A 27,397-nucleotide genomic window follows, 5' to 3' on the forward strand; every position below is an offset into this window, starting at 1 on the left:
CTGCACCAGAAGCAAGTCCTCCGTTCTTCATGGGTTCTGCTTGCCAAGGCTTGGTGAGTCCTAGTCCAACTTCGACGCCGCTGACAGCAAGAGCCTTCGTGGGACAGCTCGCCTCCTGGTCCTGGTCGCCCTCAACGTTCCCTGGTCCTCGTGGCTGCAGCGACAAGCTTCACCTTCACCTGCAATCTTCACGACATCGCCTGGTTCCTTCCTGGTTCCACGTGGTCACTGGCTAGTGACCTTGACTCTGTCCCTTCTGCTTGCAGGTCTCCTCTCTTCTTGATCCCAGACTTGGGATCCACCGGACACTCTTCACTGACTGCCTGTCAGCAACTTTCCTTCAGGCATCCATAGAAGTCCACGACGAAACCCGACGCAAGTTCACACCTATGCACCCGCAGCCTGTGGGCTAGGTAACTTGGGTACTTCGGTGCTCACAAGGGTAGTGACTATCCTAGGGTCTAGTTTCCGAGTCTCGACTCTCTAGCTGCTTCAGAAGTGTCCTTAAACTGTTAATTTCTAACTGCTAGTATTTCTATCGACTTTTACGCATTACGCGTGAGTGTTTCCACTCTGCACCTGAATCCCGTGGGCCTCCCACTTCCTAACTGTTGCTAGTGTAGTGTAGCCCCAGCGATTCCCTAGGCCTAGGCCTATCCTATTTCCGTGACAGTGGTCCTTATACCACTTACTTAGTATATGGTTTGCGTGGCCCCTAGGACCTAACTGTATTACTTACCTGTGTGACTTAATGTATGCTTAAAGGGTCTCAGGCTGTTTGCTCTCTCTTTAAAATGGACTCCATGTACCCTAGGTACATACCCAATTGGTAAGGATCACCTTATTGGACCCTGTACAGTGTACCCAGGGCATAGGTGTACCCTAGGCCTCCCAGGGGCTGCAGCATGTATTATGCCACCCCTGGCCTGGCCTTCCAATCAGACACAACTGGCTGATCACTCAGCTGGGGCAAGGTCGTGTAATCACCCCTTGCTTAGATATAGTATACCTATATCTACCCTTAAAATAGACACATGTGTACCTATCAGCCACTCCTATGGCAGGCCTTAGCAATCCTGGAGGCAGAGTGCTTGGTAACATGTGAGATGGTGCTCTAGCATGAGCTGAGCCTATCTGCAGCTTTCGGAACCATGTCCTTATAGCTGTTCTATGATATAGCCTACCATATACTCTTAAAGTGCCTTATAATCTTAAACGGTTATGGTAACTATGGTTTGGCTTTATCAAAACATGTCGTGTAAGGTGTCTAACACTTTGGAATAATACCCCCAATACCATTTCTGGTGATGAGGATATTATTCCCCCCTTCTAGAGGGAGAGACTGTGAGAAGTTGGCTGGGGGTATTTCTATTGTAAGGAATGTATAACTACATATGTCTCTTACAGATATATCATTACTGAAGGTAAGTAACTTGTTCTTCAGGTTGGATAGCAGGTCTTTACAGTGATTCATCCTTGTGAGTAAGGAAGACTTTTTAAGGAAAAACGTTGTGGTTGAGATAAAGAGGGTATGCTTGTTCTTTGCTGTGAGAAGTTGGCCTGATGTATGATGTCACTAGTTCTAGTGTACACCTTGTATCAGTCCAAACAACCCTTATGGTGATTGGTTGTAAAGTCAACCTTATAGACCAGCTATCCTAGTGGTAGCATGGACAAGAGCAGTCTTAGGCTAAACTCTGAATGGCATGTGAAGCCAGCTGTTATACCATATGTAATCCCTTGAATACCAAATGAAAGGACACCACAACAGATATATATATAAAAATAGAATGTATTTATTCTAGTCAAACCCTCAGCACTCTTTATGAGATTCAAGGTAAGTACAACACAGTCTTATTTAAGCATACATTAAGTCACACAGGTAAGTAATACAGTTAGGCCCTAGGGGCCACGCAAACCATATACTAAGTAAATGGTATGAGAACCACTGTCACGAACACAGGATAGGCCTGGGCCTAGGGAATCGCTGGGGCTACACTATACTACCAAAGGTTAGGAAGTGGGAGGCCCACGGGATTCAGGTGCAGAGTGGAAACACTCACGCGTAATGCGTAACAGTCGATAGAAATGGAAGTTGTTAGAAATTAACAGTTTTAGGACACTTCTGGTATAGCTAGGAAGTCGAGACTCGGAAACTAGACCCTTGGATAGTCAATACCCTTGTGAGCACCGAAGTACTCAAGTTACCTAGCCCACGGGCTGCGGGTGCATAGGTGTGAACTTGCGTCGGGTTTCGTTGTTGACTCCTATGGATGCCTGAAGGAAAGTTGCTGACAGGCAGTCAGTGAAGAGTGTCCAGTGGATCCCAAGGATGGGATCAAGAAGGAAGGCTACCTGCAAGCAGAAGGGACAGAGTCTAGGTCACCAGCCAGGAGCCGGGAAGGAACCAGGCGATGTCGTGAAGATGCAGGTGAAGAGGTGAAGCTTGTCGCAGCAGCCACGGGTACCAGGAGGCTTCGAGGACGACCAGGACCAGGAGGTGAGCTGTCCCACGAAGGCTCTTGCTGTCGGCGGCGTCGAAGTCGAGTCAGGACCCAACAAGCCTTGGCAAGCGGAACCCACGCAGGATGGACGACTTGCTTCTGGTGCAGACCAGGAAGGTCTGGGGTGCTTCTCTTTCACAGAGGAGTGGGTGCCAGTCTGGAGGAGCCAGACCAGCAAGTTGAAAACAAAGGTTCGTCGTCGCAGAAGTCACTAGCCAACGGGCCAGCAACCGGACAACACGTCGAGCAACTCAGGTGCAGAAGGGCCCCACGCAGAACACGTGAAGTGTGGGGAGCTGGTCTTCTTTGCAGATGGTGCTCGGGTTGGGGGCTTCTCAACTCCCCAAGCACAGCCTCGAGGGAGCCTCAGAAGTCGCGCTAGTCAGGTACTAGCCACTTTTCCCAAGTCGCCGGTCCCACGTCCCTCGTCGCCTCCACGGGTCTCAGCTTCGCTGGAGATGTGGATCTGGGTCAGAGGTGTCTGGAAGTCTCGGCGCTGGTCAGTCTCTGCAGTCGTCCCTCGTGGGATCAGTCGCAAAGCAAAGCAGCGGTCGCTGGATGGTGCCTGGTTGCCCAGGGTGGTCACTCCTTGGCCACAAGGGAGATTTCTTAAGTCTTCTTCCTGAGGTCGAATGTCGAAGGTCCAGAGTTTCTGTACAAGTTGCAGATTCAGGTTAATCTCATTTAGCAGGGCTCAGCTACCTACTGATATACTGGGCTAGTGGGCTGGGCTACCTGCAAGGTCCCTCCTATGGGTGGGACCAGGAAGGGGAGTGGTTACACCCCCTTTCCTTTGTCCAGTTTCGCGCCAGAGCTGGGGCTGGAGTGCCCCAGCGCCGGTTGGAACTGGACTATGCATGGGACACCTTGTGTGCCCCAGGCATGTCTCATTCCTTTCAGCCCTCCCTGCCCCAATACACTAAAGTCTGTCTGGGGAGGTGCTAGCACCTCCCCATGCAGGAAACCTATTGTCCAGGCCTCCCTGGCTGGGAGGGCTCCCAGGTGCAGGAGGTCAGACTCGTGTCTGTGGCAGCAGCATCCATTTTGTGATGCTGAGGCTTTGGTCAGAGTTAAACAGCAAAGTAGGATTTTAACATGTCTCTCCCTCTAGAAGGGGGGAATAATATCCTCATCACCAGAAATGGTATGGCGGTATTATTCCAAAGTGTTAGACACCTTACACGACATGTTTTGATAAAGCCAAACCATAGTTATCATAATCGTTTAAGATTATAAGGCACTTTAAGAGTATATGGTAGGCTATTTCATAGAACAGCTATAAGGACATGGTTCCGAAAGCTGCAGACAGGCTCAGCTCATGCTAGAGCACCATCTCACATGTTACCAAGCACTCTGCCTCCAGGATTGCTAAGGCCTGCCATAGGAGTGGCTGATAGGTACACATGTGTCTATTTTAAGGGTAGATATAGGTATACTATATGTAAGCAAGGGGTCATTACAAGACCTTGCCCCAGCTGAGTGATCAGCCAGTTGTGTCTGATTGGAAGGCCAGGTCAGGGGTGGCATAATACATGCTGCAGCCCCTGGGAGGCCTAGGGTACACCTATGCCCTGGGTACCTAGGGTACACTGTACAGGGTCCAATAAGGTGATCCTTACCAATTGGGTATGTACCTAGGGTACATGGAGTCCATTTTAAAGAGAGAGCAGACAGCCTGAGACCCTGAATGGCAGGATCTCAGGCCAACTAAGTCGAAAAACCAGCTAGACACTAGGCAAAAAGTTGGGGGTAACCCTAGTCAGATATCCACCTTCCTACATTTGCCATTCCAGATTGTGTGTATTTCGCTGGAGTAGCACTTGATTTAGTGACTTGCCACCTGTATCCTCAGGATTAAATTACTATCCATGCTCTGAAGAAGCCTCTGTTTACAGTCAGTAGGACATGAAACACACTCTAATTATATCCCATGAATCATTTCTTATATCTGTGAGTTCTTCCCCTAATAGATGTGAATGTCTTTGATAATGTGCGGGTTGTAAATATTTGGTTGACTTATGAGGAAATGAAAATGCATTCTATACATTTATTTTATAGACATTAACATTAAAAGCATTATATAAACGTTAGTCAAAATGTCACATTTCAAAAGGAACAAAGTCAATTTTGCCTATAAGTATTTTTCTACATTTTATAGGTAAGATAACAATGAACCATGTGTAACAAAATGTTTTTAACACATTTACAAAAAACAATAACAAAAGCTTTTATGATGTGGTGTTATCCGACACCAAGAATTTTGTGTTTAAGTGGGTGCTAGGTGACTAAAAGGTTCATTCAAACTCTAGCACACATGTAGTTATTCTTTGGAATGTGTATTTTGTGAGAAGATATTTCTAATAAACCATTTATGTAATAATCTCCTGAAACGTGTTGAGTATTTTAAGATAATTTTGTGGCACATGCCAACCTCATAAGTATTTAAAACAGAGATATGCATCGATGATCCCTCAATTAAATGCATTTTGGCTTGAAATTAAATTTAACAATGTGTTTTTTTTTCTTCAATTAATTAGCATTGGGCCCTCGAAGACTGCTCTAGGCCCAAGAGTTCTTCCTAAACTACCTCAAAAAGGTAAGAATTGTAATTTCCGGTTGTAACTTATAATGGCGGTGTGCTCATCTCAAATGGTTTTGTTTCACGCGTTTACATTTAACCCTTGAAACAAAAAAAATATTTTTTGCTGACATTTTGCCTGAACATATGAGTAAAATGGCAAAGGTACATTGCAGCTTTTACTGTTGGATTAAATCTAAATACATATATGTACAACTTTGAACAAAGCGGGTATTCAGATAAATAAAGTGTTCCTGTTCCTACATTTCCAGCCAGAGGCTTGAGAGTTTTAAGACCTAGATCGTTATTCTTCCTGTTTTACTGAACATGTTATATATACATATTAAATGTTCCCTCCTTTAGTGAACTGCTGTGACTTTCCGGGTGTGATATTTGATATGCTGACAAGTACAGGGAATGCTTTTTTTACTGAGTTGGCTATAGTACTTTCAGTTTGTGTTAAAACTTATATCTGAAAGAGACACGTTAGTGATAGATTCCTTACCTAAAAATATCCCCAGGCGTCAGACTGGATCCGGAAACTTTTCGTCAGCAGTACCCTTGCGCGTCAGTAGGCGTCGTCGTGCAGCTCCGCATACGTCGCTGGCGTCGTAGTCGCCGAGATGACGTCGTCGGAGCTACTTAGACTCGCCCAAGCGCGCTGACGTCAGTTCTTTCTTTCTGCGCCAGCAAGCGCAGATCTGAGAGAGAGCGGTATTCATAGTTAATCTTTTAACTTGGTTTTTGAGACTTGTGTCTCTTGTTTTGTTGAGTACTCGACTCTTGGTGCAGTAGGGATGCCCAGCTTTAAGTCCTGTAGGGACTGCCGTCGGACCATGTCGGTGGCGGAACCGCATAACGTGTGTCTCTTCTGCTTGGGGCACGCCCATGACCCCGAGGCGTGCCCCGATTGTCGGGCCATAGCGCCGAAGGCTTTGCGGGAGCATTCCTGAAAGTTGTTGGAGGCACGGCAATCGGCTCCGCATCGCTCAAGGTCCCGCTCCCGTGGGAGGTCAAGTGACATGTCACAGGGCCGACACCATAGTTCGTCGGAATCGGGGACAGGTAAGTCAAGGCGCCATAAGAAGTCGAAGAAGCGACGTCGCTCTTCGTCTACCCCTCACTGGTCGCTGGACGTGGTGGAGGGGGTGGATGGTCACTCACCCGCAGCTCCGGTGGAGCCTCCGTTGTTGCCTGCGGCCGACCCGCCTTTCCCGGGCCCGCACACGACTTCGGAAGAAATACAGGTATTCCTGTCGGCCATGCGCCGTTTGTTTCATACATCGGATCCCTCCGGAGCGCCTTCAGGCCCCGTGGACCTGTGGGGTGGTTCTGCCCCCGTGCCGCGGCCTTTGGCCCCAGCTACGCTGGCAAGATACCCAGTTTCAGCGTCATCTTCTGCGCTGCCGCAGGCGCCGGGCCTGACGCCGGACACGATGCCGTTGCCTACGGGTTCGGACTATGCCGACCCTGGATTGGTCTACTATCCTCCAATTCCAGGTGGTGAGTTTATTCCCTTTCCCCGAACCCCTCGTCCTTACCGGCCTCTTACACAGACGAAGGGGAGTACTGGGAGGGGTCCGATGACCCTCTCGCAGCTCAATGCGAGGATGAACCGGAGTGAGAAGGTGATGTGGAAGGTCCCGGCGATCTGGATTTCTCTCCGCACCCTGGTACACTGTCCCCTGTCCGTAGCTACGGAAGAGGTTGGGACTTTTTCTGTGGTGTTGCACAGGGCGGCTGGGGCTCTTAACCTCGAGCTCCCATCTGTGCCTATCAGGACCAATCTCCTGACCGAGGTGCTTCAGCTAGCGACCTCCTCTGCGGAGCCGCTACTGCCCTTTTAATGACGTGCTTACAGACATTCTGTTAAGCACCTAGACCAAGCCTAACACAGGAGTGTGGCGCCACGTCATTGCCCGGCCCGAGCGACCCCAGTTTTCTCACGCAACACCCAACGCCTGAGAGTCTGGTTGTCCAGGCCTGTGCCTCTCCAAGCGCGTTCCCTTCCGCACCTCCGGACAAGGAATCTAAAAAACTGGAGCAGTTTGTGAAAAAGATTTTCACCTCTGCCAGTTCCGGGTTGTGGGCGGTGAATACTGTGTGCCTGTTGGGCCGCTATTCGCACTCTATACGGGACGCAGTCGCACAGGTGCTGCCTCAGTGTCCAGTGGAGGCTCGGGCGGTGCTCTCCCAGGCCATTAGCGAAGGGAGAGATGCTGCGAAATTCACTATCCGTTGTGGTCTTGACACAGCCGACTTCCTCGGCAGGGCAATTTCCACAACGGTGGCGCTACGCTGTTACGCCTGGCTCAGAACTACTGGCTTCTCAGGGGATGTCCAGAACACTTTGTTGGCCATGCCCTTTGATGGCACACGCCTCTTTGGTGACAAGGCGGATAGCACTTTGGAGCGCTTCAAGGACTCCCGGGCTACGGCCCAGTCCTTGGGTCTTGCCACCACGCGCGCTCCCTTGGGGTCTGCTTTTCGCTCCTTTCGAGGTCAGGGTCGAGGCGCCCAAATGCGTTCCTTTCAGAGCCGCCGGCCTGCGCAGCCGCAGTCTCAGCGCAGCCGGGGTCGGGGTGCCCGCCGAGGTGGGTCACGGGGCCAGCGGGCGGGTCAGTCCACCACCGCCCCTGCCGCCGCTGCCTCAAAACCTTCCTAGTCCGGTGTTTCAGGCCCACCAAATGCCAGTGGGCGGCAGCATTCGCCATCACCTCCTCTACTGGCGCACCATCACTTCGGACAGGTGGGTTCTACTACCCTATCAAACTTGCGCCCCATCTCTCTCTTACCAATCTATGTAAGCTGACCGAAAAATTTGTTAACAAGCAACTCACAACTTACCTGGAGAAATCAAATCTGCTCCATCCCAATCAATCTGGTTTCAGAGCCCAACACTCTACAGAACCTGCTTTATTGTATACGGCTGAAAATCTCAAAGCAGCTATGGATCAAGGCAAAAGAGCAGTATTGGTATTTTTAGACCTGTCGGTGGCCTTCGACACGGTCTCGCATACCATCCTCTTAGACCGCCTTGCTTCTTTTGGCCTCACGGGTACAGTCCTGGCATGGATAAAAAACTTCCTGCAGGATCGCAAGCAAGTGATCACACTTAGCCAATATAAATCACAAGAGAAGGCCATCCTCTCAGGGGTACTGCAAGGATCGAGCCTCAGTCCGACTCTTTTTAATGCCTATATGGCTCCATTGATTAAGCTGATATTGTCCTTCAATATTAATACTATCTCATATGCGGATGATGCGCAGCTTATCCTGGTATTAAAGAATAACACCACACAGGCAGAAGATAATCTCCGCAGATGTCTCACTGCAACTTTCAGTTGGATGAATGCAAACCATCGTAAGTGCAATTCTGAGAAAACTGAAATTCTACCTCTAGGCCAAGACCACCTTTTCTCACCCAAATGTTGGTGGCCAGCAAATACCACCCCTCCTCCAAATACAGTAAATGTGGTTAGGAATTTGGGAATCAAATTTGACACTACTCTGTCATTTAAACAGCAGTCGCTGGCAGTTGCTGGAACTTGCTTCCATATTATTAAAACTTTAAAGAAATTCTTTGATCTGATCCCCTTTTCAGCAAGGCAAACAGTGGCCGTAGCCCTTATTACATTAAGGCTAGATTACTGTAATAGCCTTTATGCAGGCACCAGTAAGTCAGTCCTGCATAGGCTACAAATGGTCCAGCATACTGCAGCACGACTAGTACTGAGATGGCCCAGGAAATCATCTGCATCAGCGGCTCTAAACACACTTCATTGGCTGCCAATTCACAAACGCGTTCTTTTCAAGGTCCTCCTCATCACCTTTAGGGCCTTCCATTCCTCAGGCCCTCAATACCTTCACACGCGTTTTAAACGATACGTTCCTTCCCGAGGTTTAAGATCATCAAAGGCCAATCTGCTAAAACTACCGGCTTTTAGACTGGCAACGAAGGGAGGAAAGTCACTCATAGTGCTGGGCTCAAAGGTGTGAGAAGTTGGCCTGATGTATGATGTCACTAGTTCTAGTGTACACCTTATGTCAGTCCAAACAACCCTTATGGTGATTGGTTGTAAAGTCAACCTTATAGACCAGCTATCCTAGTGGTAGCATGGACAAGAGCAGTCTTAGGCTAAACTCTGAATGGCATGTGAAGCCAGCTGTGATACCATATATAATCCCTTGAATACCAAATGAAAGGACACCACAACAGATATATATAAAAATAGAATGTATTTATTCTAGTCAAACCCTCAGCACTCTTTATGAGATTAGAGGTAAGTACAACACAGTCTTATTCAAGCATACATTAAGTCACACAGGTAAGTAATACAGTTAGGCCCTAGGGGCCACGCAAACCATATACTAAAGAAGTGGTGTAAGGACCACTGTCACGGAAATAGGATAGGCCTAGGCCTAGGGAATCGCTGGGGCTACACTACACTAGCAACAGTTAGGAAGTGGGAGGCCCACGGGATTCAGGTGCAGAGTGGAAACACTCGCGCGTAATGCGTAAAAGTCGATAGAAATAGTAGTTGTTAGCAATTAACAGTTTAAGGACACTTCTGAAGCAGCTAGAGAGTCGAGACTCGGAAACTAGACCCTAGGATAGTCACTACCCTTGTGAGCACCGAAGTACCCAAGTTACCTAGCCCACGGGCTGCGGGTGCATAGGTGTGAACTTGCGTCGGGTTTCGTCGTGGACTTCTATGGATGCCTGAAGGAAAGTTGCTGACAGGCAGTCAGTGAAGAGTGTCCGGTGGATCCCAAGGCTGGGATCAAGAAGAGAGGATACCTGCAAGCAGAAGGGACAGAGTCAAGGTCACTAGCCAGTGACCACGTGGAACCAGGAAGGAACCAGGCGATGTCGTGAAGATTGCAGGTGAAGGTGAAGCTTGTCGCTGCAGCCACGGGGACCAGGAAACGTCGAGGACGACCAGGACCAGGAGGCGAGCTGTCCCACGAAGGCTCTTGCTGTCGGCGTCGTCGAAATTGAACTAGGACTCACCAAGCCTTGGCAAGCGGAACCCACGAAGAACGGAGGACTTGCTTCTGGTGCAGACCAGGAAGGTCTGAGGTGCTTCTCTTTTGCAAGGAAGCGGGAGCCAGTCTGGAGGAGCCAAACCAGCGGTGAAGATTTCTGGACGCGTCGTCACAAAGGCCACTAGCCAACGGGCAAGCAACCGGACAGGCGCGGCAAGCAGGAAAATGCAGAAGGGCCCCACGCAGGACTCGTGGAGTGTGGGGGGCTGATCTTCGGTGCAGATGGTGCTGGGGGTTGGGGCTTCTCAATCCCCGGTGCACAACTTCGAGGGTGCCTCAGAAGCTGCGCTGGAAGATACTAGCCACTTTTCCCAGGTAGCCGGTCCCACGTCTCTCGTCGCCTCCACGGATCTCAGCTCGGCTGTGGATGTGGATCAGGGTCGTAGAAGTCTGGAAGTCAAGGCTCTGGTCGGGCTCTGCAGTCGGTCCCTCGTAGAACTTCAGCAAAGCAAAGGGTAGTCTCTTGATGGTGCCTGTTTGCACAGGGTAGCCACTCCTTGGCCACAAGGGAGATTCTTCAGTCGTCTTCTTTCGTCGAATGTCGAAGGTCCAGAGTTTCTGTTCAAGTTGCAGGTTCAGGGTAATCTAATCTCCTGGGGCCCAGCTACCACTCTTATCCAAATCTGGGGGTCTGGGTTACCTGCTAGGTCACGCCTTATGGGTGGGACCTGGGAGGGGGGTGGTTACACCCCCTTCCCTTTGTCCAGTTTCGCGCCAGGACTGGGGCTGGTGTGCCCCAGCACCGGTTTGAACTGGACTATGCATGGGACACCTTGTGTGCCCCAGGCATGTCTCATTCCTTTCAGCCCTCCCTGCCCCAATACACTAAAGTCTGTCTGGGGAGGTGCTAGCACCTCCCCAAGCAGGAAACCTATTGTCCAAGCCTCCCTTGCCGGGATCACTCCCAGCAGCAGGAGGTCAGACTTGTGTCTGTGGCAGCAGCATCCATTTTGTGATGCTGAGGCTTTGGTTAGAGTTAAAGAGCAAAGTAGGATTTTAACATGTCTCTCCCTCTAGAAGGGGGGAATAATATCCTCATCACCAGAAATGGTATGGGGGTATTATTCCAAAGTGTTAGACACCTTACACGACATGTTTTGATAAAGCCCAACCATAGTTACCATAACCGTTTAAGATTATAAGGCACTTTAAGAGTATATGGTAGGCTATATCATAGAACAGCTATAAGGACATGGTTCCGAAAGCTGCAGACAGGCTCAGCTCATGCTAGAGCACCATCTCACATGTTACCAAGCACTCTGCCTCCAGGATTGTTAAGGCCTGCCATAGGAGTGGCTGATAGGTACACATGTGTCTATTTTAAGGGTAGATATAGGTATACTATATCTAAGCAAGGGGTGATTACACGACCTTGCCCCAGCTGAGTGATCAGCCAGTTGTGTCTGATTGGAAGGCCAGACCAGGGGTGGCATAATACATGCTGCAGCCCCTGGGAGGCCTAGGGTACACCTATGCCCTGGGTACCTAGGGTACACTCTACAGGGTCCAATAAGGTGATCCTTACCAATTGGGAATGTACCTAGGGTACATGGAGTCCATTTTAAAGAGAGAGCAGACAGCCTGAGACCCTGAATGGCAGGATCTCAGGCCAACTAAGTCGAAAAACCAGCTAGACACTAGGCAAAAAGTTGGGGGTAACCATAGTCAGATATCCACCTTCCTACAAAAGGCATGGAACAAACTCCCTTCACAGCTTCGCCAGTTTACTTCCGAGTCCCAGATCAGGAAAGATCTGAAAACCTGCATTTTCAGCGCATCTGATTCTCTCTGCAAAACTCTGATCTGAGGTCCCTATAACAACCATCAGCAGTCAACCACGTTTCGAAGTCCCTATCCCTGGTTTCCGTTTAGGGCCATGATGCTCCTCGGAGTGACAGTTGTGCTCTATAAATGGATCATTACATTACATTCTACATTACAGGTGGGTTCTGCAGATAGTCCAACGGGGCTACTCCCTCCCCTTCGAGACTGCCCCTCCAGCCATGCCGCCTCAGTACCACCACATGTCGGGGGATCACTTGGCACTTCTCCAGCAGGAACTTGCTGCACTCTTGGCCAAGGGGGCCATCGAGCGTGTTCTGACGTCAGAAGTAGGTTGTTGTTGTTATTCCCGCTACTTCTTGATTCCAAAGAAGGACAAGGACCTGCGTCCTATCTTAGACCTCTGGAACGTCAATCGCTTCCTCCGGAAGGAGAAGTTCAAGATGATCACGCTTGCTCTGGTCTTCCCTGCCCTAGACCCACAAGACTGGATGGTAGCGTTGGACTTGCAGGATGCTTATTTTTATATCGCCCATCCTGCCGGTCCACCGGCGTTACCTGCGGTTCACGGTAGGCCACGAGCACTTTCAGTTCACCGTGCTCCCTTTCGGCCTTACCAGCGCCCCTCAGGTGTTCACAAAAGTGATGGCGGTGGTTGCAGCCCATCTGCGCAGATCAGGGGTTTCAGTCTTCCCCTATCTTGACGACTGGCTGTTGAAGACGGGCAAGCCCCAGGCAGTTGTCTCCCACCTCCAGACTACGGCCGACCTTCTGCATTCGCTGTGGTTTTCCATCAACGTGCCGAAGTGCATCGGATTTTCTCTCAGAAGCTCCTTTTCATTGGAGCGGTTCTGGATACGGCGCTATTTCATGTTTATCCTCACGAACAGCGAGTCCAGGACATACGTGCTATGATTCTGATCTTTCAGCCCTGGTCCTGGGTATTGGTCAGGAAGACCCTGAGACTGCTGGGCCTCATGGCCTCCTGCATCCTGCTGATCATTCATGCCAGGAGGCATAAGCGGGCTCTGCAGTGGGATCTGAAGTTCCAATGGACACAGCATCGGGGAAACCTGTCCGACTACGACCAGATCTCGGAAGGCACTGCACAGAACTTGCAGTGGTGGCTCACAGACCAGAGTTGGGTCAGCGGCAGATCCCTCTCCCTTTCCCCACCGGAGCACACAGTGGTGACGGATGCGTCCCACCTGGGATGGGACGGCCACATGGGAGAGGTGGAGATCAGAGGCCTCTGGTCTCCAGCGGAGTCCAAGCTCCATATCAACCTTTTGGAGCTCAGGGCGATCCTACTTGCACTGAAAGCATTCCTTCTCTCTGTCAAGGGGACAGTAGTGCAGGTGTTCACGGACAACACCACCGCCATGTGGTACCGCATCAAGCAAGGCGGGTGGGGTCGTGGACCCTATGTAAGGAGGCTATGCGTCTCGGGACATGGCTGGAACGTCAAGGCATTTCCTTGGTGGTTCAACACTTGGCAGGTTCTCTGAACGCCAGGGCGGACAAACTCAGCCACAGGTGCATGTTGGATCACGAATGGCGTCTTCACTCGGACGTGGCGCAATGTCTCTTTCCGCAGTGGAAAGAACCTTGGTTAGATCTATTTGCCACCGAAGAGAACGTGCAATGTCAGCAATTCTGCGCGTTGGAGTTTTCAAGGCGGCACTCGCTTGGAGACGCTTTTCGTCGCAAGTGGAGTTGCGGTCTGTTGTACGCCTTTCCGCCTATACCACTTCTACCCAGAGTGCTGAAGAAGATCAGACGCGACCAGACCCATGTCATTCTTGTGGCACCGGACTGGGCTCGAAGAGTTTGGAATCACGAGCAACTCAGTATGAGCGTGGATCCCCCAATCCGACTGCCTCTTCGGGAGGATCTCCTGTCGCAGCACCAGGGGATGGTCTTCCACCCAAACCTGTCCAGCCTCCACCTCCTTGCGTGGAGATAGAGCGGCGACAATCTGAAAGAAACACGTTAGTTAGATTCCTCACCTTAGAATATCCCCAGGCGTCAGGCTGGATCCGGAAAGATTTTTGTAGCAATACCCCTTGCGCGTCGCTAGGCGTCGTCTGCGGCTCTGTGTCCGTCGTTGGCGTCGTGCGCCGGAATGATGTCGTCGGAGTACTTAGACGCCGCCCTCGCGCGCTGACGTTAGTTCTTCTTTTTTCCGCGCCAGTAGGCGCCGATCCGGGAAGAGCTTACCCCTAGTCACTTTTTGACTAACTTTTTGACCTCTTTTGGTTACTCGACTCGACATCTGGTGTTGGTAGGATGCCTGGATTCAAGCATTGTGACGCCTGTCACCGACTAATGTCGGTAACGGATCACCATCGCCGGTGCCTGTACTGCCTGGGGGCCGACCATGACGCGGAGTCGTGCCCCGACTGTCAGGCCTTGACGTCAAAGGCTAGGCGGGAGCGGTCCCGTAAGCTACTCGAGCTTCGTCACTCGGCTCCGCGTCGCTCTCGGTCCCGGTCCAGGAGGAGGTCCAAGGACCGTTCGCGGAGCCGCAGCCATCGACATCGCTCGTCGGGATCTTCGGGTAAGTCCCGTCACTCCAAACACTCTAAGAAGTCCAAGCGGCGTCCTCGCTCTTCGGACTCCCCTCGCCGGTCGCGCGACCCGGCCGAGGGTCCGGGTGGTTCCACCCCCGCGGCTCCGTCGGAGCCGCGCTCGTCTCCATACCCTCCGGTCCCTGGGACTGACGCGACTCCGGCGTAGGTCAGTGCCTTCCTCTCGGCCATGAGGAATCTGGCTCCGCCGTCGACGCCTGCCGGTGCTTTCGGGCCCCGCAGGGTTGACTGGGCGACCTCGCGTGCCGGCGGCTACGGCCCCGGCGCCGTCGAGGGCTCCGGCCCCGATGCCGCAAGTCCCCGAGGGATCCAGGCCTGGATCTCTGCCGGCGCCGGTCGACCTCACGACACCTCCGCCGACAGCGGTTCCGCCCCCGATGCCGTCCCCACACGGCGTCGAGCCTCAGTTTAGCCCTATTCCGGACCCGGCGCCGTCCGACGCCGTTACCGGCGCCGATGGGTGGCCGCTTCATCCTCCGTCCGGCTCCGATCATTCCTCCTGTCTACCAGGAATCGGATGATGAGGGCGACTGGGAGGGGTCTCAGGACCCTCTGGCTGAACAGGCCCAATTGTCTCAGGACTGGGCAGAGGAATTGGGGGACGCCAGCGGTTTGGATACCTCTCCAGACGCTGGATTCATCTCTCCTCCGACTGTGGCCTCGGAGGAAGGTGCAGCCTTTTCTGTGGTGCTGCGCAAGGCGGCTGAAGCCCTCGGGCTCGAGTTGCCGGCTGTGAGGACTAACGTCCTCACCGAGGTCCTTCAACCGACAGCACGCTCCACTGACCCTCTGCTGCAGTTTAATGAGGCCCTCATTGACGTTCTCCAGGGCACTTGGTCCAAGCCCTCCACAGTCCCTCCTGTGGACAGGAACGTAGCCCGGCGCCACCGCCCTGCTCCGGGCGACCCCACATTCCTCTCCCACCACCCCACCCCCGAGAGCCTGGTTATCCAGGCCTCAACCTCCCAATCCTCCTTCCCGTCCGCTCCTCCGGATAGGGAATCGAAGAGGTTGGAGCAGTTTGGCAAGAAACTGTTCTCATCCCTGAGTTTGGGACTGCGGTCTTTAAATACCGCTTGCCTTTTGGACCGTTATTCCCACTCGCTGTGGGATACGGTGGAGGACGTGCTGCCCTTGTGCCCAGAGGAGGCCCGGGAGCGACTCACCCAAGCACTTGCTAACGGGCGAGATGCAGCACGGCACGCCATTAGATGTGGACTAGACACCACGGACTCGCTGGGTCGGGCGATTTCCACCACAGTGGCGCTTCGGCGTCACGCCTGGCTGAGGTCCACGTCGTTTTCAGGGGATGTCCAAAGCTCCCTCATGGACATGCCCTTCGATGGCACTCGCCTTTTTGGCGATAGGGCGGACAGTGCGCTGGCCCGGTTCAAGGACTGCCGGGCCACAGCCAAGTCCTTGGGTCTTTCGGCCCCGCGGCCGCAATCTTCCGCCTTTCGTGGCCAAGGAAGGGGTGCCTCCTCACGTCCGCCCAGCCATTGGCCGCAGAACCAACCTGCACGCGGTCGCGGACGTAGTTTCCGCCGAGGCGGTTCTGGAGGACAACGTGCTGGTCAGTCCACATCCACCCCGGCAGCATCCGCCTCAAAGCCCTCCTAGTCCGAGCTTTCAGGCCCATTCAACGCCAGTGGGGGGCAGAGTTCGCCATCACCTGCTCCACTGGCGCTCCATCACTTCGGACAGGTGGGTGCTGCAAATCGTCCGAAGGGGCTACTCCCTCCCCTTCGAGACAACCCCTCCAGCCATGCCACCGCAGAACCACCGTATGTCGGGGGATCATTTGCATCTTCTCCAGGAGGAGGTTTCGGCCCTCTTGGCCAAAGAGGCCGTCGAGCGCGTTCCTGGTCCAGAAGTAGGTTGTGGTTGCTATTCCCACTACTTTCTGGTTCCCAAGAAGGGCAAAGGGGGCCTACGCCCGATCTTGGATCTCAGAAGCGTGAACGCCTTCCTCCGGAAGGAACAGTTCAAGATGCTAACTTTGGCTCAGGTTCTTGCTGCCCTAGACCCTAGAGACTGGATGGAAGCGTTGGACTTGCAGAATGCCTATTTCCACATCCCCGTCCTGCCAGCCCACCGGCGTTACCTGCGGTTCACGGTGGGTCAGGAGCACTTTCAGTTCACCGTGCTCCCCTTCGGCCTCACCAGTGCCCCTCGGGTGTTCACGAAAGTGATGGCGGTGGTCGCAGCTCATCTGCGCAGATCAGGGGTCCCAGTCTTCCCCTATCTCGACGACTGGCTGTTGAAGGCGGGCTCGCCCCAGCAGGTCGTCTCCCACCTCCAGACTACGGCAGACCTCCTGCATTCGCTGGGGTTCTCCATCAATGTGCCGAAGTCGCACCCGAGTCCCTCCCAAACGCTCCTTTTCATAGGGGCAGTTCTCGATTCGGCGCAGTTCCGGGTCTATCCGCCGGAACAGCGGGTCCTGGACATTCGAGCCCTGATTCCCATCTTCGGCCTCTGTCCTGGATTTCGGTCAGGTTGGTGCTGCGGCTTCTGGGGCTGATGGCCTCCTGCATCCTGTTAGTACCTCACGCCAGATGGCGGATGCGGGCTCTGCAGTGGGACCTGAAGTTTCAGTGGGCCCAGCATCGAGGCAACCTGTCCGACCACGTCTTGATCTCGGAGGGCACTGCGAAACAGCTGCAGTGGTGGCTCACGAATCGCGATTGGGTCAGCGGCAGATCCCTCTCCCTTCCCCAACCGGAGCACGTGGTAGTGACGGATGCGTCCCTCCTGGGATGGGGGGGCCATATGGGAGAGGCGGAGATCAGAGGACTCTGGTCTCCGGCGGAGACTCGGCTCCATATCGATCTTTTGGAGCTGAGGGCGATCCGACTTGCACTGAAAGCCTTCCTTCCCTCTTTCCGGGGAAGTGTCGTGCAGGTGTTCACAGACAACACCACCGCCAGTGGTATTGCAACAAACGGCCCTGCGCCTCTGGACATGGCTGGAACACCAGGGCATCACCCTAGTGGTTCAACATCTGGCGGGCTCTTTGAACGCCAGAGCGGACGAACTCAGCCGCCGGTGCATGATGGATCACGAATGGCGTCTGAACTCGGACGTGACGCAAGGTCTCTTTCTGCAGTGGGGAGAGCCTTGGTTAGATCTATTCGCCACCGAAGAGAACGCGCAATGTCAGCAGTTCTGCGCGTTGCAGTTTACAAGGCGGCACTCGCTCGGAGACGCTTTTCGTCGCAAGTGGAGTTGCGGTCTGTTGTACGCCTTTCCGCCTATACCACTTCTGCCCAGAGTGCTGAAGAAGATCAGGCGCGACCAGGCCCAAGTCATCTTGGTGGCTCCGGATTGGGCACGAAGGTACTGGTATCCCGAGCTACTCAGTATGTCCATCGATCCCCCGCTACGACTGCCTCTTCAGGAGGATCTTCTGTCGCAGCAGCAGGGGACGGTCCTCCACCCGAACCTGTCCAGCCTCCACCTACATGCGTGGAGATTGAGCGGCGGCAGTTGATGCCATTTGACTTGCCTCCTGAAGTCTGTGATGTCATTCTGGCAGCCAGGCGTCCCTCCACAAAGACGGTATACGCCTGCCGGTGGAACAAATTTGTGGCATGGTGCACAGCAAAGGCTGTGGATCCCCTTTCTGCCCCTCTTTCTGAGGTTCTCCTCTTTCTTCTTTCTTTGGCCCTGCAGGGCTCTGCTCTGGGCACCTTGAAAGGTTATCTTGCTGCTAGCTCTGCCTTTCTACAGCTTCCTGATCAGCCTTCTCTTTCCAAGTCCCCTGTTGTTTAACGCTTTCTCAAGGGCTTTACTCATATGTCCTCTCCTGTTCCTTTCGTAATGCCTCAGTGGGACTTGAACCTTGTTCTCACTTTTCTGATGTGTGCTCCCTTTGAGCCCCTTCATAACTGTCCCATCCGTCTTTTTACTTTGAAGACTGCTTTCTTGGTGGCAATCACCTCCGCTAGGCGGGTGGGTGAGCTCCAAGCTTGGTCATCTAAGCCTCGCTTCCTTTCAGTTCTTCCGCATAAAGTAGTCCTCCGGACACGTCCTTCTTTCCTGCCTAAAGTCGCGACTCCCTTTCACATCGGGCAATCTGTCACGCTGCCCACCTTCTTTCCGCCTCCTTCAAAAGATGAAGAGAGGCTCCACCGTCTGGACCCAAAACGTGCGCTATCCTTTTATTTGGACCGCATAAGACAGTTCCGGGTGGACGACCAACTTTTTGTTGGATACGTAGGGGCTAAGAAGGGTAAAGCTGTAAACAAGCGGACCATCTCTCGGTGGGTCGTGTTGTGTATTAAGACCTGCTATTCTTTGGCGAAAAAGGTTCCTCCTGTTGGGCTATGGGCCCATTCTACTCGGGCCACAGCGGCCACTACTGCACTGGGACGGGGAGTCCCCTTGCAAGACATCTGTCAGGCGGCGACGTGGGCTTCGTTGCACACGTTTGCGAGACACTACTGCCTGGACAGCCAAGTCCGGAGGGATGGCCACTTTGGCCGTTCTGTTCTCCAGGACTTTCTGGTGTGATCATGGTTTGCAGACCCACCACCGGGGTTGGTATTGCTGGGGTATCTATTTTAAGGTGAGGAATCTAACTAACGTCTTTCTTTCAGATGAACAAGTTACTTACCTTCGGTAACGATGTATCTGTAAGAAACATTAGTTAGTTAGATTCCTCACCGACCCACCCAGCCTCCCCGTTCTGCGAACCGACATCTAGGGTTAAGGTTCTCCCTTTCAGGGCCCTAGATTTTTTGGCACCAGTGTCGGTCTCTTGCATGGCTCAGCGTCCCTGGCGCGGAAAGCTATGTACAAGAACTGACGTCAGCGCGCGAGGGCGGCGTCCAACTACTCCGACGACGTCATTCCGGCGCACGACGCCAACGACGGACACGGAGCCGCCGACGAAAACTAGCGACGCGCAAGGGGTATTGCTACAAAAATCTTTCCGGATCCAGCCTGACGCCTGGGGATATTCTAAGGTGAGGAATCTAACTAATTAATGTTTCTTACAGATACATCGTTACCGAAGGTAAGTAACTTGTTCGTTGATTCTATTAGACTTGCCTCCTGAAGTCTGTAATGTGATTCTGGCAGCCAGGTGTGAGAAGCTGGCCTGATGTATGATGTCACTAGTTCTAGTGTACACCTTATATCAGTCCAAACAACCCTTATGGTGATTGGTTGTAAAGTCAACCTTATAGACCAGCTATCCTAGTGGTAGCATGGACAAGAGTAGTCTTAGGCTAAACTCTGAATGGCATGTGAAGCCAGCTGTGATACCATATATAATCCCTTGAATACCAAATGAAAGGACACCACAACAGATATATATATAAAATAAAGTGTATTTATTCTAGTCAAACCCTCCGCACTCTTTATGAGATTAGAGGTAAGTACCACACAGTCTTATTTAAGCATACATTAAGTCACACAGGTAAGTAATACAGTTAGGCCCTAGGGGCCACGCAAACCATATACTAAAGAAGTGGTATAAGGACCACTGTCACGGAAATAGGATAGGCCTAGGCCTAGGGAATCGCTGGGGCTACACTGCATTAGCAACAGTTAGGAAGTGGGAGGCCCACGGGATTCAGGTGCAGAGTGGAAACACTCACGCGTAATGCGTAAAAGTCGATAGAATTACTAGCAGTTAGAAATTAACAGTTTAAGGACACTTCTGAAGCAGCTAGAGAGTCGAGACTCGGAAACTAGACCCTAGGATAGTCACTACCCTTGTGAGCACCGAAGTACCCAAGTTACCTAGCCCATGGGCTGCGGGTGCATAGGTGTGAACTTGCGTCGGGTTTCGTCATGGACTTCTATGGATGCCTGAAGGAAAGTTGCTGACAGGCAGTCAGTGAAGAGTGTCCGGTGGATCCCAAGGCTGGGATCAAGAAGAGAGGATACCTGCAAGCAGAAGGGACAGAGTCAAGGTCACTAGCCAGTGACCACGTGGAAACAGGAAGGAACCAGGCGATGTCGTGAAGATTGCAGGTGAAGGTGAAGCTTGTCGCTGCAGCCACGGGGACCAGGAAACGTCGAGGACGACCAGGACCAGGAGGCGAGCTGTCCCACAAAGGCTCTTGCTGTCGGCGGCGTCGAAGTTGAACTAGGACTCACCAAGCCTTGGCAAGCGGAACCCACGAAGAACGGAGGACTTGCTTCTGGTGCAGACCAGGAAGGTCTGGGGTGCTTCTCTTTTGCAAGGAAGCGGGAGCCAGTCTGGAGGAGCCAAACCAGCAGGGAAGATTTCTGGATGCGTCGTCACAAAGGCCACTAGCCAACGGGCAAGCAACCGGACAGGCGCGGCAAGCAGGAAAAATGCAGAAGGGCCCCACGCAGGACTCGTGGAGTGTGGGGGGCTGATCTTCGGTGCAGATGGTGCTTGGGGTTGGGGCTTCTCAATCCCCGGTGCACAACTTCGAGGGTGCCTCAGAAGCTGCGCTGGAAGATACTAGCCACTTTTCCCAGGTAGCCGGTCCCACGTCTCTCGTCGTCTCCACGGATCTCAGCTCGGCTGTGGATGTGGATCAGGTTCGGAGAAGTCTGGAAGTCAAGGCTCTGGTCGGGCTCTGCAGTCGGTCCCTCGTAGAACTTCAGCAAAGCAAAGGGTAGTCTCTTGATGGTGCCTGTTTGCACAGGGTAGCCACTCCTTGGCCACAAGGGAGATTCTTCAGTCTTCTTCTTTCGTCGAATGTCGAAGGTCCAGAGTTTCTGTTCAAGTTACAGGTTCAGGATAATCTAATCTCCTGGGGCCCAGCTACCACTCTAATACTAATCTGGGGGGCTGGGATACCTGCTAGGTCACGCCTTATGGGTGGGACCTGGGAGGGGGGTGGTTACACCCCCTTCCCTTTGTCCAGTTTCACGCCAGGACTGGGGCTGGAGTGCCCCAGCACCGGTTTGAACTGGACTATGCACGGGACACCTTGTGTGCCCCAGGCATGTCTCATTCTTTTCATCCCTCCCTGCCCCAATACACTAAGGCCTGTCTGGGGTGGTGCTCGCACCTCCCAAGGCAGGAAACCTATTGTCCAAGCCTCCCTTGCCGGGATCACTCCCAGCAGCAGGAGGTCAGACTCGTGTCTGTGGCAGCAGCATCCATTTTGTGATGCTGGGGCTCTTGTTAACTTTAACCGGGTAAGTAGGTTACAACATGTCTTCTCCCTCTAGAAGGGAGGGATAATATCCTCATCCCCAGAAATGGGATGGGGGTATTATTCCAAAGTGTTAGACACCTTACACAACATGTTTTGATAAAGCCAAACCATAGTTACCATAACCGTTTAAGATTATAAGGCACTTTAAGAGTATATGGTAGGCTATATCATAGAACAGCTATAAGGACATGGTTCCGAAAGCTGCAGACAGGCTCAGCTCATGCTAGAGCACCATCTCACATGTTACAGAGCACTCTGCTTTCAGGATTGTTAAGGCCTGCCATAGGAGTGGCTGATAGGTACACATGTGTCTATATGTAGGTTAGGTATAGGAATACTACACCTAAGCAAGGAGTGATTACACAACCTTGCGCCAGCTGAGTGATCAGCCAGTTGTGTCATAATGGAAGGCCAGGCCAGGGGTGGCACAATACATGCTGCAGCCCCTGGTAGGCCTAGGGTACACCTATGCCCTGGGTACCTAAGGTACACTGTACAGGGGCCAATAATGTGATCCTATCCAAATGGGTTATGCACCTAAAGTACATAGTATCAATTTAGAGAGAGAACAGCAGGGCTGTGGGTCTGATTAGCAGGCCCACAGCCACATCTAAGTCGAAAACCAGTAAAGCAAAAGCAAAAAGTGGGGGTGAACATAGAAAGCAGACCCTACTCTCCTACACCAGGCGTCCCTCGACTAAAACTGTGTACGCCTGCCGGTGGAACCAATTTGTGGCATGGTGCACAGCGAAAGCTGTAGGTTCGAGGCATGTGGGCTGCTGAATTCATATCTGTGCATAGATCGCCGCCTAGTTTTGGGTCCGGATGATTGCACATTGTTGTCCTGGAAGAGTCTTCGAAGTATCACTAGATAGGTGGCTCCTCCCCTGGACCACAGTGCGCATGGGCATCCTCTCCATCCTCAGATTGTTTTTTTCCGCCATTGGGTTCGGATGTGCTTATCTTAGCTCAAGTTAGGAAAACTATATTTTGACTTCGTCGGTATCGTTTGCGTTCAGTATCGATAATTTCTTCTTTCACCTCATCGGATCGAGTTCGGACCGAACTTCAATCGACGATCGAACATGGAATCGAGGACTCCCTTCAAGAGATGTCCTCTATGTCACGCCAAATATCCCCACATCGACGTCCACCCGGTGTGTAACAAATGTTTGTCACCGGATCACGATGAATCCAAGTGTATGGCCTGCGCCCGATTCCGGTCAAAGAAGACACTTCGGAATCGACGTGCAGCTCGCTTGGAGGCCAACAAATCGGCGCCTACCCCGGTCAACATATTCGGGACCGAAGATGAAGATGTCGAGAGCGTCGAGGAAGTGGAATCTGATTCTGCTTCGGAACCTGACTCCAACTATGAAGCCGACGACGAGGGGATATTCCAGGACGAAGAAGTCATCGACGAGGTAGGAGACGACACTGGGGCCCTTGGGGCCGAAGAAGATAGCTCAGGCGAGGAGCTAGGCCAATCCGTCGATACGGAGGCCCAGGGACAAAATGTCAATATGGCTCGGGTTGCCTACGGGCCTCACCCAAGACCAGTCACTGCGTTCTACAGCCCCGCCTCCGGGCTCGGCTTCGAACATTTCCAACGAGCCGGAACTTTGTAAAACCTCCCGAGTCGATCCCTCAAAATCGAAACTGAAAGCTGCACAGGTGAAACCGAAACTAAAAGTGCAACTCGTCCTCGTCGGATCGAAGGCTTCCAACCCTTTACATCCGCAAACACAAAAGAAGGACGTCGGAACTGAACAGCCTAAAGGCACTGTCGGTGCCGAAGAAACACACAGGGTTTTCGGCGCCGAGAAACACAAAAAGGCCCTCGGTCCCCCGAAGCCGCAGATGCCTTTAATAACCAAAGTTGGGGCGCGAACGCCTACAGCCCCGATGACCGATCGTGCATCGACTGCAAAGGGTGCCGACGGTGCGAGGATCCCCACTCCACAGGGCGTCGACCCGAAAATTCGACTCGAAAAGCCTAAGTCGGGAAAGGGACCTGGGACGGCTTCCAAGCCGGTCCCCGAAGAGCACGTCGGTTCCAGTGCCCCATCGCCATCCCTGGTGAAGCAGGTGTCTGAGTCCCTGACGCGCATCAGGGAACGGGACATACCCAACCCGAGCCGAAGAAGGTCGCGAGGGCTACATCGACGCCGGTGCCGATCACTTTTGGATTGCCGCCGTCGGGGACACCTAAAATGTTCGCACTCCGGAAGGGCTTCGCACCCGCAAAACCTGCACCTGCAGATCCACCTGTCGACGACTCACAGGAGCGGGTCATCAACCGGTAAACTGGTGTTTCGGAAGAGAAAAATTGTCCCGGTGAACACTTTGGAGTCCTATAAAATCCCGCTCAAGAAGAAAATGGATTCCGGCTCCACTCCACTGCCTGTGGTGGAACCTTATCAAACTTATACCCACTCCACACTTGATTTTTCTCCAACACCTTCGGAGACGGATGCAGGTGACACCTATTATGAGGATACCTCTTATCCTCTACATCATGACCAGGACGAACCACAGGACCAGGATCCCTCATGGGGAGACCCAAATGACCCAGGTGACATCCACAATGCTCCTGACACCCCTATCTACAATATAAAACCATCCCCTGCGGAGGACACTGCTGCTTTTAACGCCCTCATTGAACGGGCGGCTGACAATCACAGGGTTGAACTTCATTCAGACTCTGTTGAAGAGGATTTCTTAGTGGACACGTTCTCCACGTCAGAAAAAACGGTTAAGACACTACCAATGCTAAAAGGCGTTCTTAAACATGCTAAGGACATCTTTAAGGAGCCAACAAGAACACGAGTCTTAAACCCCAGGATTGAAAAAAGTATAGACCAGCCCCAGGAGACCCTACGTACATTAAGGGTCAATTGCCATTGGACTCCCTGGTTGTTTCTAACGCCCGCAAACGAGCGAACTCTCAAACTACTGGTGATGCTCCTCCTCCGGACAAAGAGTCCAAGGTGTTCGAAAACTCTGGGAAACGGGTGGCAGCTCAAGCATCAAACATCTGGCGCATTGCCAACACCCAGGCACTTCTAGCCAGATACAGCAGGTCCCACTATGAAACCCTGGAACCCCTAATACAACACCTACCAGATGAGTACAAGGAGGGGGCGGAGCTCCTCATTAGAGAGGGGCAACTCGTTACCAATGCGTCCATCAAATGCGCACTGGATGCAGCAGACACAGCAGCCAGGGCCATCAACACTAGTGTGATGTTACGGAGACATGCATGGTTAAGAATATCGGGCTTTAAACCAGACATTCAAACAAATATCTTGCATCAGCCAGTCAACCCAGACTTCTTATTTGGCCCTGAGGTTGACACCACACTCGAAAAGATTAAAAAAGACACTGAGACTGCTAAATCTATGGGGGCTCTACAATCGCAGCAGTTTCGTGGTGGCTCCTTTCGTCACCCCAGAAGTTCTGGGGCAGCTAGAGGTCAGGGCTCCCAGCAGCAGTACAATAAAGGAGGGTCACAAACTCCTTATAATAAAAACAATAGGGGTGGATACCGTGGCTCCAGCACCAAGGGCAGGGGCAGAGGAAACAACAATACCAGATCCTCTGCCAATAACAAACAGTGACATCTTGTCACTGCCCCCCCGTCCACATAACACCGGTCGGGGGGAGATTACAACAGTTCCTGCCAGTCTGGAGTTCCATCACCACAGACAGGTGGGTCTTAGACATTGTCCAGTACGGTTATTGTCTAGAATTAACATCCATTCCACCCAACATACCACCAAGACAACGTCCTATGTCCGTAGAGCACTTGACATTATTGCAGCAGGAAGTACTGAGCATGCTGCAAAAAGGAGCCATAGTGCCCGTGCCTATCCAACAGCACGGTTTAGGGGTGTACTCTCTGTACTTCTTAATCCCCAAAAAGGACGGCTCTCTCAGGCCTATACTAGACCTAAGACCTCTCAACATGTACATTCTGTCGGAACATTTTCATATGATCACCCTCCAGCAGGTTCTGCCGTTACTCAGTCAGGGAGACTTCCTAGCGACACTAGATTTAAAGGATGTGTATTTCCACATTCCCATACACCCATCCCACAGAAAATATCTCAGGTTCACTATTCAAAATCAACATTATCAGTTCAAGGTACTCCCTTTCGGAGTAACAACAGCTCCCAGGGTCTTTACCAAGTGCCTAGCGACGGTGGCTGCTCACTTGCGAAGACAACGTATTCACGTCTTCACTTACCTGGACGACTGGCTTGTTCAGGCAAAGTCAGCCCAGCAGTGCGCCAGCCACATGTCCCACACCATTCACCTTCTTCACAGTCTGGGATTCTCCCTAAATTATCCCAAATCACACCTTCAACCAGCCCACATACAACAGTACCTAGGCGCGACCATAGACAGTCTGGCAGCCAAAGCTCAGCCAACCTTAGTGAGAATCAACAGCATACAACTGCTTATAACAAAGTTCAGACCTCAACACTCCCTTCCAGCCCGAATGTTCATGCAGTTGATAGGCATGATGGCCTCCTGCATCTTCATAGTCCCGCACGGGAGACTACATATGCGCCCGCTTCAGGAGTGCTTAGCACGTCAATGGAATCAGGCTCAAGGACAGTTAAAAGACCTAGTGTTGGTGAGCGGTCGGGCATACAACTCTCTGCATTGGTGGAATCCACAAAACCTTTGCAAGGGCCGACCGTTCCAAGAGCCTGTTCCACAAAGAATACTGACGGCGGACGCGTCTCTCCAGGGATGGGGAGCCCATGTACTCAATTATACAGTGCAGGGACTATGGACGACACAGCAGAAACAGATGCACATCAACATTCTGGAACTGATGGCAATCTTCCTAGCCATGAAGGCGTTCAAAGTACACTTGTGCAACAAAGTCGTGTTGATCCGGACGGACAACATGACTGCCATGTACTACATTCAGAAGCAGGGAGGAACACACTCTCCGCAGTTGTCTCATCTGGCTCAGAGCATGTGGAAGTGGGCCATTCAGAGGAACATCTTCCTCATGGCGGAACACCTCCCGGGCAAAGACAACCAGATGGCAGATCTGCTCAGCAGACACAGCCACCAAATGCACGAGTGGGAGCTACATCCATCAGTACTCCAACCGTACTTCCAGCAGTGGGGTCATCCAGAGATAGACCTATTCGCCACAAGGGAAATGCAAAATGCCAAAGCTTTGCCGCCAGGTTCCCACATTCACAGTCGCAGGGCAATGCGATATGGATGAACTGGTCAGGCAGATTTGCGTACGCTTTTCCCCCAGCGCCCTTAATACCGCTAGTGGCACGCAAACTGAGGCAACACTCAGTGACACTCATCCTGGTTGCTCCAACGTGGGCACGCCAACCATGGTACACCACGTTTCTAGAACTTTCCGTGGTGCCACATCAAGCGCTGCGACTAACGCCCAAACTTTTAACCCAGAACCATGGCGCAATTCCGCACCCAGATCCGCAACAGCGGCATCTGGCGATCTGGCTCCTGAAGTCTTAGAGTTTGGATACTTAAACCTGCCTCCAGAATGTATGAACATCATCAAAGAGGCCAGGAGACCCACCACAAGAGCTTGCTATGCGGCGAAATGGAAGAGGTTTGTCATCTACTGTCAACACAATGACATCAACCCGCTAGATGCATCTACTCAGAATATCATCTGTTACCTGCTGCACTTATACCAATGCAGTCTAGCATACACTTCCATACGCATACATCTCA

The 27,397-nt window shown here is 52.2% G+C and overlaps 1 protein-coding gene across 4 annotated transcripts in view; it reads left to right on the forward strand.

Moving 5' to 3' along the window:
- ASAP1 (ArfGAP with SH3 domain, ankyrin repeat and PH domain 1) overlaps positions 1 to 27,397 on the forward strand; it is a 1,875,051-nt gene that overhangs the window by 1,674,291 nt on the left and 173,363 nt on the right. For all 4 annotated transcript variants that reach the window (XM_085604920.1, XM_085604922.1, XM_085604921.1 and 1 more), the window contains one exon: positions 5,042 to 5,100. In XM_085604920.1, the coding sequence (XP_085461046.1) occupies positions 5,042 to 5,100 (59 nt within the window). The remainder of the gene's footprint in view (positions 1 to 5,041; positions 5,101 to 27,397) is intronic.

The sequence above is a fragment of the Triturus cristatus genome, chromosome 5_1 (genome assembly GCF_964204655.1).
Source record: "Triturus cristatus chromosome 5_1, aTriCri1.1, whole genome shotgun sequence".
In the NCBI taxonomy this organism is placed as follows: Eukaryota; Metazoa; Chordata; class Amphibia; order Caudata; family Salamandridae; genus Triturus; species Triturus cristatus.